The 14438-nt window shown below is 38.6% G+C and overlaps 1 protein-coding gene across 9 annotated transcripts in view; it reads left to right on the plus strand.

Annotated features, from left to right (window-relative positions):
• Positions 1-14438, plus strand: part of Tfdp2 (transcription factor Dp-2) — a 124107-nt gene that overhangs the window by 54924 nt on the left and 54745 nt on the right. The window contains exon 1 of one of the 9 annotated variants that reach the window (XM_021206217.2): positions 9546-9682. The exons of 7 other annotated variants lie outside the window; for them this stretch is intronic. In XM_021206217.2, coding sequence (XP_021061876.1) covers positions 9652-9682 — 31 coding nt within the window. In that variant the 5' untranslated portion in view covers positions 9546-9651. Of the gene's footprint in view, positions 1-9545; positions 9683-10003; positions 10090-14438 lie in introns of those variants that run through there. One more of the 9 variants, XM_021206218.2, reaches the window with a different exon arrangement.

Raw genomic sequence — 14438 nt, forward strand, 5'->3', positions numbered from 1 at the left:
TGATGGGTCTGGGGTGTCTGAAGACAGCTACAGTGTACTCATACACAATAAATAAATAAATAAATAAATAGATAGATAGATAGATAGATAGATAGATAGATAGATAGATAGATAGATAAATCTTTTTTAAAAAAGTTATGAAGGGAGCCCTGATGAGCTGACTTAGCTGTTTTTCCTGTTTTCAAACCAGGGTTGACTAATAACTGTAACTCTGGCGTTAGGGGACCTGAGATCTGTCTTATTCTGTTTTCTATGGGGACTGTATGTACATGGTGGACAGATATATTCAGGCAAAACAACCATGCACATAAAATAAATCTTCAGAAAAAAGTTCATGTGTTGAAACCTTAATCTTATGTAGGGCAATAGCAGACCTTTAAGACTCTGAGCCTAATGAAGGTCCTAGATCATTTGACGTGCTTCTTCCCTCACAAGGCAATATACTCTCCTGAGTATGTCCTTATGAGAGTGAACCTTTACTGTCTCTGGTAAGGAAGCTTTACAGGAAGCTTCATTGCTTCCTGTGTGACCCTTTGCTCTTGTGTATGTCTCTGCCATTGCCAGGGATAGGGGGTGTAGGCTTGACAGCTCAGCTTAAAGAGTTCTTTTCCAAGACCTCCACTCAGTTGAAGCGGGCATTCATGACTGTGCATCACGGAAATTTCTGAGTGAGTCGGCATGAGGCAGAGTTGAAGTCCAAGAAGAGATTTTAACATCGTATGTGCACACACGCGCACACACACACACACACACACACACACACACACACACACACACGTAGTGTACCCAAACAGGAGTAAAAGAAAGGTGCTTAGGGGAAGCTTACGACACATACAGGTGTGGGTGTGGGCTTTGCAAGGGCAAATTTCCCCGTAAATGCCTGTATAGTAGTCATCTATACCATTTTGGTGGCTTTGAAATTTTGAAACATTGAAATATTGCTGAGGAACTTAAATGAGTTGATAGAGTGATTGGTGAAGTGCATTGTATAGGATTACAGTTGATAAAGTAAGACCATGGGTCAGACTATTGTGCAAGAAGTAAAGATGATTTAGTGTAGCTGGCATGTCCTGCATACAGCTGAGGATCTCTGAATCTGGCTCAGGGAAGGAAACCATCCCTAAAGCATGATGAGAGCTCAGCAGAAGGAAACCATCCCTAAAACATGATGGGATTTTGATTTGTTTTGTGAGTCCTAGCTTTCCCAAGCTCACCTGGAACTCACTGAGTAGCTAAAGATGACCTTGAACTTCCAATCCTCATGCTTCTACCTCCAGGACTAGAATTACATGCATGCACCACCATACCATGTTTAACATGATAAGGGTTTCTTGAGTGTGAACTTTGAAGATAACATCACAATGTTGCAGTTAAATGGTTAGACATGCTTGTGAGTATAAATGAAAGTTGATAATTTTGTTTGTGAGTTCCCAGAATTTCTGATTAAGAAAAGGGTAAGGTCATATTATATAGTTAGGTCTTAAGTATGGTCCAAAACTATTTTAACTATTCTTATTTGAAAATATTCATATCAGGAAATGTTAATTGTGTTGATATTATTTCTTTTTAATTATTTTAACTGAACTGTGTGCTTGTGTGTAGTACGTATACTTGCCCGTAGGTTTACATATTGATTCCAGAGGGTAACATCAGGTGTTTTCCTTCATTACTTTCTAGTTCTTTTTCTTTTTCTTTTTCTTTTTCTTTTTCTTCTTCTTCTTCTTCTTCTTCTTCTTCTTCTTCTTCTTCTTCTTCTTCTTCTTCTTCTTCTTCTTCTTCTTCTTCTTCAAGATAAAGATTGATTTTTTTAACATATGTGAGTACACTGGATGTCTTCAGACACACCCGAAGAGGGCACAGGATCCCATTGCAGATGGTTATGAGCCACCATGTGGTTGCTGGGAATTGAACTCAGGACCTCTAGAAGAGCAGCCAGTGCTCTTAACCACTGAGCCATCTCTCCAGTCCCTCTGGTTCAGTTTTTGAGACAGAGTTTCTTACTGACCCTGGCGCTTGCTGCTTTATCTAGTCTGACTGGACAGAGACCTCCTGGGATCCTCACATTCCACCTGAGTGCTGAAGATAACATCTAGCTTTTATGTGGGTGCTGGGGATGCAAACTCTATACAAGTATTTTACTATCTCCCTAGCTTTCGGGCTGGAATGCTTTCTTGGCGTCTGCTGACATTGAAAGTCAGCAGAGACTCTGTACTGAAGCTCCTTCCCTTATTCCTTCTAACCTTCCTGTCTCTCTGTCCTGCCTCACTACTTCACTTCTCTGTGAGGGTCCCACCAAGGCCTGACATGCAGGATGCTTGGCACCTCCAGAACTTCTCAGTCAAATAAACCTCATTAAGCCCTTTATAAAAATGTGTTTGTTTCATATATTTCATTGTAGTAATGAAAATGAACTAGAACTTAAGGTATTTTTTTCAAAATTATTATATATATGTTTATATTTGGTTTTTTGAGACAGTTTTTCCATGTTGTTCTCTGGCTGTCGTGGAATACATTATGTAGACCAGCCTGACCCTGAACTCACAGAGATTTGCCTGCCTTTGTTTCCCAAATGCTGGGGTCAATACTCTTTGTTGTTATTGTTTCCTTAATTTTAAAAAATATGTATTTTTATTTGTGTGTGTATATGTATGTGTGAGTGTGAACGTGCTTTCACAACATGGTATGTATGGGGAGGTCAGTAGATAGCTCTGTCTACAGTGTGTGTTTCTCCTCATCGTGTTGCTCAGGCTGGCCCTCTGACTCCCAGGCTCTTGTAGTTTTCTTGCCTGGCAATCCTGAGTAACCAGAATTAAGGGAACCATCACCTCGCACTAGTTACTAGTTTCAACAAAATTGGTTAGGCTCTTGTTTTGACTAGGGTTAGATAATACTAAGATCAAAGTGCCCAGGACTGCCAGTTATGTGTGCATCTAAAAAGATTGTAGGATTGGTTGGTCTTTCTTAGTTTCTTAGAACAAACGTTTATACTCTGGATGGAGATTTATATTGAAAAGCTTGTGGCCAAATGGGTATACACTAATATTCTCTTATATCCCACCTCGTTGTGTGTGTGCACATATATGTGTCTGTGTATGTCCTTATGTGTTTTGCACTTGGAAGGCTGAGGCAGGATTATGCATTCAAGTCCAGTCCTACATAGGTTCAAGGCCACCCTAGGCTAGGTAGAGAGATACTCTAATAAAAAGAAAATAGTTGAGATTAGAAAACAAAGTCAAATCTTAGTTTTATCTTAGTAAACTGATGACAAGTCATTTATATTTAAAAAACTCGTTTCACATACCTACTGATTTTAGAGTCCAGTTGTAGAATCAGTAGAAGATTCTCCACTAATCTTTCTCATCTACCTAGCTACCACATGTTACCTGGTTGTACTCTTCTGGTCACAGTACCTAATCACTTTGACACAATTTCCTTAGCTAGGGAAGAATATCTAACCCAAGTACAGCCAGTGAATATCTTCCCTTAAATATAAGGTCTATGGTGCAGAATAAAATCGTAGGATCTATCAGCTATAAAATCAGAAACACATCGTTAGCCACCTTTCCATGTGGAGAATGCTGGGCTTTGTAGTAAGAGAGATTGAAGCTGATGGATGTGAAAGAAGTCAGGAGAAAGACTTACGGAATCATAGCAGCCTTAGAGTTCCTGAGACTCAGTTATATCCCCGACCTTGCTAATTGATTTTCTAACCCTTCTTTGGGTTATGTGACCCAGTTGAGCTAAATACTCCCTGTCAAGTCAGAGCAGCTTGAGTTTAGTTCCTGGACATAAACTTGAATTTGGTTGTAGTGCTCTGCTTCTAACCCCGATCCTTTCTCCATCGAACTAACTTCTTTTTCTAGGGTATTTTCACAGGTTAAAACCTTCTCCTAACTTGTGGATGCTTTAGTAAACTTTTTCTGTATTTAGAGTGTTTTTGGCTTCTTCTTCTTCCATGGATCAATCTCCCATGTTCCTTGCACAGACCTTCATCCTATGAAGTGTTAAATGCTTGGACCCCACGATGTCAGATGGGAACTAAAGCATGCATAGGGATTTTGTAGAGGATACAACTAGAATATATGGGGTTGGGGAAATGTCTCAATGATTAAAAGTACTTACTGCTCTTCCAGAGGACCAGGGGGTCAGTTCCCAGCACCCACATGGCATGTGCTACTCCAGAGCATAGGACATCTTCTTTTAGCCTCTGCCGCAAACATGCACACAGCATACAAATATACATACAGGCAAAACATAGCATTGAATAAGTAAAATGTTAGAATTAAAAGGTAGATTGGGGCCAGGTTAAAGAAAATTTGGACAACTAACTTTATACTTGATCTTAGCCAAAAGGCCGAGAAGCAATGGCAACTAACTTTAAATAGTTTACTGTTTATATAGTAAAAGTGTTTAACAGAACTTTCTGCAGTGAGGGAAGTGTTCTATATATCTGCACTATCCGTTAATACACTGGTAGCTACATTTTGAACATAGTCTTAGTTAGAATTTCCATTGCTGGGAAGAGACACCATGACCAAGGAAGGCATCTCTTAAAAAGGAAAACATTTAATTAGGGCTGGCTTACAGTTCAGCCCCTTATCATCATGGTGGAAAGCATGGTGGAAAAATAAAAGGATGTGCTGATTTGAGTTGGATGAGAAGTGAAATACTGAGAGAGTTAAATGGATATTTTGTGCAGGCAGACATGATACTTGAGGAGTCAAGAGTTCTGTATTTTGGTCAGAATGCTGCCAAGAGGAGGCTCTTTCCACACTGGGTGTAGCTTAAGCTTAAAACCCACCCCAACAGTGACAGACATACTTCCTCTAATAAGGCTACACCTCCTTAATAAAGCCTCACTTTCCGTGGCCAAGCATATTCAAAGTACCACAAACACCTGACCAAAAAAAGTGAGGTTTAAAAAAATGCGTTGATATTTATGTATATATGTGTATGCAAGAGCATGTACATACACTATGTGAATGCAAGGGCCCACAGAGGTCAGAAGAGTCATTAGGTCCCCTGGAACTGAAGTTACAGATAGCTGTGTCCTGCCATGTGGTGACTGGAAAACAAACCCAAGTTCTCTACAAGGGCAGTCAGTGCTTTCAAACCACTAAGTCATCTCTTCAGTCTCAGAGGAAGTGAATCTTAAGTTTAAATTTTAACTATTCAAATATTCAGGTTGATTTGGAACTTACTTTATAGCCAAAGCAGGCCTTGGACTCAATGGCAGTCTGCCTACCTCAGCCGTCTGAGTGCTAGGATTACAGGTGTGAACTACCATGTTCATATATAAGGAAAGAATCACTTTCTTCTTTATGTTGTTTTGTTTTGAGATAGAGCTTTATGCAGCCCAGCTTGGCTTCAAACACATAATGTAGCCTAGGATGATCTTGAACTCCCAGTTGTCCTGCTCGCCTCCCCAGTGCCGAGATTACAAGTGTTTACTACCATGTCTAGCTAAGAGAATCTACTTTCTTTGCTGAATATTGATGCTTTTAACAAGGTTAAAAGAATAAAAGGATGTGCTGATTTTAGATGGACAATGAGAAGTGAAATACTGAGAGAATTAAGTGGATATTTTGAGATATACAGTGCTGACCAATAAACAGCTGTGAATTAAAGTTTAGAGAAGAATGGAAAAGCCTGGGAGATCGTTAAAGATTTTAGTAGTCATCTTTGTGGAAGTGATAGGTGCCCTGCAGAAGAGGAGTGCACATTTTTAGGAAAGCAGCGTCGTGTCACCACTTCATTACTGTGACACATATCTGACATAAGTCAAAGAGAAGAAGAGTTTGTTTTGGCTCGTCACTCTGAAGGTCTCAGTTTATGACTGATGGACAGCAGAAGCTCATTCACCTCACAGTTGGGAACCCAACTTTCAGGGTTTGGTATTTCCAAAACCCATTTAAAGGTGTGTCTTGTTAAGCCCTTATCTAAAACTTGCTGGTACCTCCCAACAGCATTACTGGCTGACCAAGACTATTGTGGTTGTTGTTGTGGTGGTGGTGGTTGTTCTTGTTGATATTGTTGTTGTTGTTGTTGTTGTTGTTGTTAGCATTTTGCCTAAGCTCCACCCCACAGTTACCTAGCAACAGCCAGGTGTGCCTGACTCACTATAAAAGGGGCTGCTTACCCCCTCCTCTCTCTCTTGCTCTTACCTTCTTGTTCCCACTCTGTCCTCTGGCCCCTTCCACCCTCTCTCCCCATTCCCTTCCCCCCCTCTACGTGCTCATGACCGGCCTCTACTTCTCTACTCCTCTTTTTTGATCTCTCTACTACCCTCTTAACTCCCCTCCCCATGCCCTGAATAAACTCTATTTTATACTCTCATGTGGCTGGTCCCTCAGGGGGGAGGGGTGCCTCAGCAAGGGCCCACCAAGGCACCACCTTCCCCCATACCTAACTACACATTCACCAAACATACCCCTCTCTCTTTACCCTTTTATAAACACAACAACTACAATAATAATAATAATAATTACTATTACTACTACTACTACTACTACTACTACTATAGACAGGGTCTCTTTTTGTAGGCGTGGCTATCCTAGAATTCACTATGTAGACCAGACTGGCCTCAGACTCAGAGATCCACCTACCTCTGCCTCCCAAGTGAACATGTGTTTCTATGCCCAGCTAGTACCAAAGCTTTTAACTTTGTGTCTTTGAGGGAATGTATAGATGTGTAGATCTAGACTCTAGCAAACATCAAGGGTAGAACCTTGGAAGATGCCCTCACTAAAAATAGGACATAGAGAAACAAAGGTAAATCTGTTTACTATGTGTAAACATTGAAGTCAGTATTAGCTGGGTAGTGGTATGCCTTTAATACTAGCACTTGGAAGGAAGAGGCAAGTGGATCTCTGAGTTTCAGGCCAGCCTGGTGTACAGAGCAAGTTCTAGAAACCCTGTCTCAGAAAAGAAATCAATAAAGAAATATTTATTCAAGCAAGTAGTTTCATGGATCCTTTGGTTTGATCTTATACTGGTTAGACATTTTATTTAGTAAGTGAGAAAGCACAAGCTCAAACTCACTAATTGCCACTCTTAATGTGGCCAACTAGCTATCTGTGAGTATCATTTCTATCTATAAAATCACAAGTCTGTCATTAAATGTGAATAGTTAGTCATGTTGCTAGTATACATAACAATTTCAAAAAAAATCATTATACAAACCTAGAAGAATGTTTAGCTCCATCTGGTGTTTTCTAATCAGTAGCCAAAACTAATGATACATAAATAGATTTAAACTTTTTTTGTGTGTAGCTCTTTTGGCTGCACATATGTCTGTGTACCATGTATATACAGAGCCCACCCACAGAGACCAGAAGAGGGCATCATATTCCATGGAACTAGAGTTAGAGATAGTTGTGAGCCACCATTTGGGTGCTGGAAACCAAATCTGGGTCCTCTGGAAGAGCAGTTAGAACCTTAATTGTGCCAGTTCTCTAACCTCAAATAGAGTTTATATATAAAAGATTAAGAAGAAATCATTGAAAAGGATTCTTTAAAGCTTTTAAAAGTACAATGTGTGTGTGTGTGTGTGTGTGCGTGCATTGTGTGTGTGCATGTACACACACATGTATATAGATTCTATAAATTTTTATCTTTTATTCAAAAACATTTGTAATCTGACTCACCATATAAACTTAGTTAACTGAATCAAACAATTAATTAATTAATCTGTTGCTTTTTGAGACAGGGTTATTATTCTGTGTAGCCCTGGCTTTCCTGGAACTCACTCTGACCAGGTTGGCCTTGAACTTGGAGATCCTTCTGCTTCTTCCTCCTGAGTGTTAGGATTAAAGGCTTGCACCACTATTGCTTGCCAAGTTTTCTTAATGAATCTTTTTAATATGCATTGGTGTTTTTTCCTGCATGTATCTCTGCATGTATAAGGGCACCATATCTCCTGGAACTGGAGTTAAAGACAGTTGTGAGCTGCCATGTGGGTGCTGGGACTTGAATCCAGGTTTTCTAGAAGAGTAGCCAGTGTTCTTAACTACTAAGGCCATCTCGCCAGCCCCATCAGTGAACTTTTAAAAAATTATTTATTTGTATGTGTATGTTTCCATGGAGGCCAGAAGGAGGGTGTCAGTTCTCCTGGAGATGGAGTTACATGCAGTTGTGAGCTGCCCAATATGAATGCTGGAAACTGAACTTGGGAACCAAACTTGGTCCTTAGAAAGTGCAGCAAATGCTCCTATCACTGAGTCATCCTGGCCCCAGTCCATTGAATTTTAATAGATTGCCCAAGTACAGTAAATAGACTCACCATTGTACTTTAAGATATAAGAATGAAAAGATTCAGGGTTCTATAGGTTGTATTTTTAATTTTTTAAAACATGTTTATAAGACAAGTTAATTCATACCTTGTATCATATTGTTGGCACATGTCTGTGTGTATTTTAGTGTATTATGTGTTAGCAAAAGACAAGTTCAAATAAGAAGAATCATCTAGTCTCTTTCAGTATTGATTGGAATGTCAGACAGGTAGTGTTTAAGATGCTGAGGATACAGTACTAAAAGCAGAGCACAAAATTCTTGCCTTGTTGTCAAGAAATACATTCAAAAACGTATTTGATGGCCCAGTCCTTTCATTGCAACACTTAGGAGGCTGTGACAGGATTTCTGCATGTTGTAGTGCAGCCTGGGCTACAAAGAAGGAGCCTGTCCCAAGCAATATACAAGGTCAATTATATTTGAACTTTAATCACTGTCCAGCTCTGGGTAGAGAGAAGCAAGCAAGGAAGCAAGAAAACCTTTTCAGAGGGGAATTTTTTTCAGTGTAGGTGATGCGTATGTGATAAGAGACTCCTTAGTCAAGTTGGATTGTGGAACTCACTGGCTGCGGAGACATGACATGCCAGTAAGTCCAGTGGAGACAGGGATTTTAGTTTGACTTTTGAATGTTTTCACTACTACTGTATACCCAGGCTCTAAAATAGCACTTGGCTTACGGTCAATATTCAGTAAATACATGTTGATGAAATTGCTTGTTTTAAATTTACATGCTCACAGATACCTGCTTTAGTATGTTATTTTTTTTACATCTTGGCAGTTGGAAATTTTATTTTCATTACCTTATTTGTAATATTATTGCAGTAAAAGTGTATTAATATACTTTAATCTTATAGTTATCTGACATTGCAAAGAGTAGACTTGGAAATGAACTTTAAAAGGTCATCTTTTGTTAAATCTCCTGTGTTGGAAAGTTGAGTAAGATGATTAGGTATGTAACTTTAATTAATCATTTAAAAAATAGGTCAACATAATTTTTGCTCTCCTGAGAAAATGGAGAAAGGTACTTAACCCTAGATGTAAAAGACTAACCCAAAAAGTTTAATACTAAGTGTGGGAAAATGGGAGGGCGAACAGCACAGCTAAGCTGCTCTTTGTTGATATCAGAAACCAGCCTGTCATTCACTTTGGCGTTGAAGCATGGCCTATCTCAGGGGGCAGGACCAGGGCTCTTCCCTCCCACAAGGGCTGGGCAGTTTCAAGCTCAGAAAGCTCTGAGCAGTTTTTCAGGAGTTTCTCCTCCCCTTTTACTGGGAAATTCATGGTGCATTTGCTCTGCTTTCAAAATGCGGTAAGGTCTTCTGCTTTGTGACTGACTGCCTTGGAGCCAGCAGATAGTCGGACATGTACAATTCGAATTATGCAGGTCTTGTGAGTAAGTTAATTTTATTTTTAAACTACTTAAAATTCAGATGGCATTTAGAAAAATGATAGCTTGGATTTAGGCATTTTATCACTTTTTACCTTTAAGCATTTTTTTTTTTTTTTAAATTTTAAACAGCCTTTGTAATTTAGTAAGAAAGCCAGGCTCCATACAGAGAAGCTCCTTTCTTAGCACCTGTGTTTTGAGGGTTAGGGATGTGTCTTTCTTTCTTGGGCAGCAGCACACATCTTGACCGCTTTTCTTGAGCATCTTTTTAGTTTTATTGAGAAGTATTTTAAGTTGAGCTTGTCTGAGCTCGATTGCTTACGTCTGACACAGTCTCAAGTTTCCAGTGAATGGTAACAAAGACTGTAGAGTGTTGTTGGTACTGCAGTGAGAGGCATGCTTCCTTAGACCAGGTAAGAGAGACCGGTTTGTTTCTCACAACCTCGTGAGTTTTTTACCGTGTTTTTATTTGTTAAGCTGCTGCCAGGCTAAATAGAAAAGTAGCCAGGAACATGCTGATTTCAAGACGTCCTTGCTGGTTACAGATAGAAAAACTACAGAGCATGGGGGGAGGGTGGGGGGAGGGGTAGTTATTCTAGTTTATCCTCAGCTATTTATATAAATTAATTACAATGCAGAGATAATTCTGGGATTCAGTTTTTTCTATTTAGGAGTTGAAGAAGCAGTGAAGACATCAGTCATTATAGAGGTGCTTCATAGTTATTCCTCATGGAAGCAATTCTGGTGGTAGTTTTTACTTTCATTTTTTTCCAGTAAATAAAATAAGGTTTCCTCTTATTAAATATTTTCCCATTTATGAAAACTTTCAAGTTGTCAACAATAAAGTATGCTTCCTCAGAATCTTTAGAAATCAACCTGACAAACGAAAAAAATTCAGCCTTTGTAATTATTTCGTTCCTTTTTTTCCCCAGTACAATTTTCTTCAAAGTATTTGTGCTTTGAAAATGTCAGCTGTATTCTAATGAAGCTCCGGCATTGTTTGCTCATAAAGGAGCTGGTGCATTCCACTGCTTGACGGTTTATTATGAGGCGCCGTGGGAGAGGGGGTGGCACCATTTGGTGTCTGCCTCTTGGGGTGGTGACTGCCATTATGTTAGCTTTGGATTGGCAAAGAAAATATAGCATGCAAGAAGCTATACAGAATCTGGATACTGTGAAGAAAATCCTATTCCTAAACAATTCTTAGTGAGCCACGAATGTATAACAGCTTGATTGAACTGATCATTTCAAGTCTGCCCTTGAAGTCTATATTATGGTTACAATTTATATTCTGTGAAGTACATATCTTGTTGTTATTTTTAAACATTATTCTTTTTACTTTAATAAGGAAATAAATAATTTTTAGCTATAATATTTTAATGGCAATGACAATATTTTAAGTAAAGAAGTCCAAGGAACTCAGTGTGGGGAGGGAGGGGGAGTTGGAGAGGGGCAGAGCCTTTCTTTCAGTTAGGAAAGCCTGATGAGGAAAAAGAAGCAACAGATGTTTCTTCTGTTACAATTGAAGTTGTTTCATTCAAAATTCAACAGTAGCTGAAGTGAGGATAGAGAGAGGGGTCATAAATCCGACCTAAATGGTGAATAAATAAAACAGCCATTTGTCATTTATTTAAAATTCATCCTTTATAGTCAGGATTTGAGAATCAACATAACAAAAATGAGTATACGTTTTTTGTTAAAGAGGTTTTTAAAAGGAAACCTTAAAAGTTGTGTAATGAAAACAGGAGAAAGTTTTAGTGCATTTAAGTTATAGGAAATGGAACATTAGATTAAACTCAAAACCAAAAGTCAAATAAAATATATAGAAAATGTTTAGTTGCAGAAGTTTGTTATTGCAAAAGGCTTCGAATGGAGTAGAGAACCCCAGTTGTCCATGTTGATAGGCCATTTCTACAGGAAACATGAGACCTACACCAAAGACTCTCTGGATGAAAAATATGGGAGACATGTTTGGATAATTGAAGTGATATGTTGCAGTTTGTCTGAAAAAAAAATCATAAGCTTAGTTTGGTTGCTCATGGAAAAAAGGGTGATGTTTATTTGCTGGAAAGAGCAGGAAGGAAGATAATATGAACATAATGAAAGCAGTCATATATTTTTAAAAAGTTATTTATCAGATTCATTATGAATAAAGTATAAACAAGTAACACAAAGGGGAATTCTGTTTTCTTATATAATTTTCACTTACACATATTAAAGCTACTCTTTTTGGGGCAGGGGGAGCTATATAATCTTATATGTAGCTTAGTCTGTTAGAACTTTTGAGGTGGGGTGGGGGTGGAGGCAGGTACAAGGTTGCACTATGTAGCTCTGACTGGCTTGGAACTCAAATCGACCTCCCTCTGCCTCCCTCATGCTGGTTTTAAAGACATGCTAGTTTTAAAGGTGTAAGCCACCATGCTGGGCCTGGTCTAGAACTGTTGGTCCTCCTGCTTCTGTCCCCAGAGTGCTAAGATAATAGAAATAGGCCACCACTCCCATCTAACTTTATGGGGGTCTTTTAGCCTTGGAAGTATTTAGTGACAGAACCTAGACACGAATGCTACCCTTGAGCTGTATCCTCTTGGCCTTTATGCTTTTCTTAAAATTTTTACTGGGCTGGAGAGATGGCTCAGTGGTTAAGAACACTGACTGCTCCTCCAGAGGTCCTGAGTTCAATCCCCAGCAACCACATGGTGACTGTAATGAGATCTGATGCCCTCTTCTGGCGTGTCTGAAGACAGTTACAGTGTACTTATATACATTAAATAAATAAATCTTTAATTTTTTTTTTTACTATTATTAATGGGATGGACCATGAATGCCATAGCACATGTGTGGAGTCAGCTCTCTTCCCCCAACTTTATTGGCTCCTGGACCCTGAGATTGAACTCAGATCATCAGCCTTGAGGAAAAAACTCTGTACCCACTGGGCTATGCATATCTTAGGCCTCTTTATATTTTTCTTCTTTTTTTTTTTTCTTTTTGGTTTTTCGAGACAGGATTTCTCTGTGTAGCCCTGGCTGTCCTGGATCTCACTTTGTAGACCAGGCTGGCCTCGAACTCAGAAATCCGCCTGCCTCTGCCTCCCGAGAGCTGGGATTAAAGGCGTGCGCCACCATCGCCCGGCTCTTTATATTTTTCTTAAAGTTAGCCTTTTTTGGGTTGGATTTTAGTTTTTAATTTTTTTGATATAACCCTATATATAGGTTTCTATATAACCCTGGTTGTTCTGAAACTTACTATATAGGCCAGGCTGGCCTTGAACTCACAGAGATCCACCTGCCTTTGCTTCCTGATTGTTGGGATTAAAGTATATGTCACCATACCAGGCAAAGCTGACTTTTGAAAACTGGTGCTAAGGCACCAGATCTTTTTAAAAAGTTTTATATGTATAGGTGTTTTGCCCAAATACATTTCTGTTCACCACTTAGCATTCCTGGTGCTCATGGAGACCAGAAGGGGGCACCAGATCCCCCGAACTCTGGAAGAGCAGATAGTGCACCTAACTGCTTAGCCACCTCTCCAGGGCCAGCACCAGGTCTTTTATGTTAAACATGTATTATTTTCCAAATCTTATTCTGTAACGTTAGTAGTAATATTTAGTTGCCAAAAAATCTTTAGCTACACTTTGAATTTTATGCATTGGTCAAATATTATGTAGTTGCTAAATATTTAATTGGCCCAAGAAGACTGGAAATAACTTCAACATTAAAAGAACATATTAATTTTTTTCTTGTTTTTAGCAAGGATCTGTAGGTTCCCTTGAAGGTATTCTTCAGATAAGGATGACAGACTCTAGAGGCTTTGAAGTTTATCAGCTGATTGCTCTAATTAAGATAAAATTCTGAAACTGATTTACATACACTTTAAAGGAGTAACAACAGCAATCTTGATCAAAGAATATAAATTTCAGTGGAACAAACAACCTTTAAAAAAGTGCTTGGCCTCATGTAGAATATGTAACTGTAATAGCATTTTTCATGTACTTATACTTGAGTAAAGTATATTTTAAGTAAAGTATGCATTAAGTATATTTAAGTATACTTAAATACTTTTTTAATTTACTTATAAGATAGGCTCTTTTGAAGTTGAGGCTGGCCTCAAACTGTGTATGTAAGTACAACCTTGAACATTGCAGGTATCAGTGTCGATTTTGTAATGTAGACAGGATGCCACGTTATACAATAGGAAAGCAGTAGCAGCAGTATAGAAATCATTGGAACTTCAACATTTCAGATTAAGTCTGCCAAATAGGAAGTAGAAAGCAAATCAGTTGAATTATCTTAAGATGAACACCTGCTATCTCTATAGGAGTAAATTATACAATCATTGTATGTTCAACATATAATGTGTGTGCATGTATGATATGTATACATGACACCATGTACAGAGATGTACAGAGAACCTTGTGGACACGTTCTCTTTTTCTACCTTCATGTGTGTTCCTGGGACTGAATTCAACTTGTCAGGCTTATGTGGCAAGTGTTTTTGCATGCTGAGCCATCTTGCTGGCCTACATTTATTTTGATTATATTTATACTATATAGGATATATATGTATTTACATATATATATCCCCATATATCTATCTCTACATCTATATCTCTATATACCCTGTATCTATATAATTGTATATACAGGGTATATCTAGATATACCCTATATAAAAAACAGTTTCTATTACACTATAGAGTTATATCCTTTCGTTTACTTATAAGACAGGCTTTTTTTTGGTTTTTCGAGACAGGGTTTCTCTGTATA

Source organism: Mus pahari, chromosome 10, assembly GCF_900095145.1.
Source record: "Mus pahari chromosome 10, PAHARI_EIJ_v1.1, whole genome shotgun sequence".
NCBI lineage: Eukaryota > Metazoa > Chordata > Mammalia > Rodentia > Muridae > Mus > Mus pahari.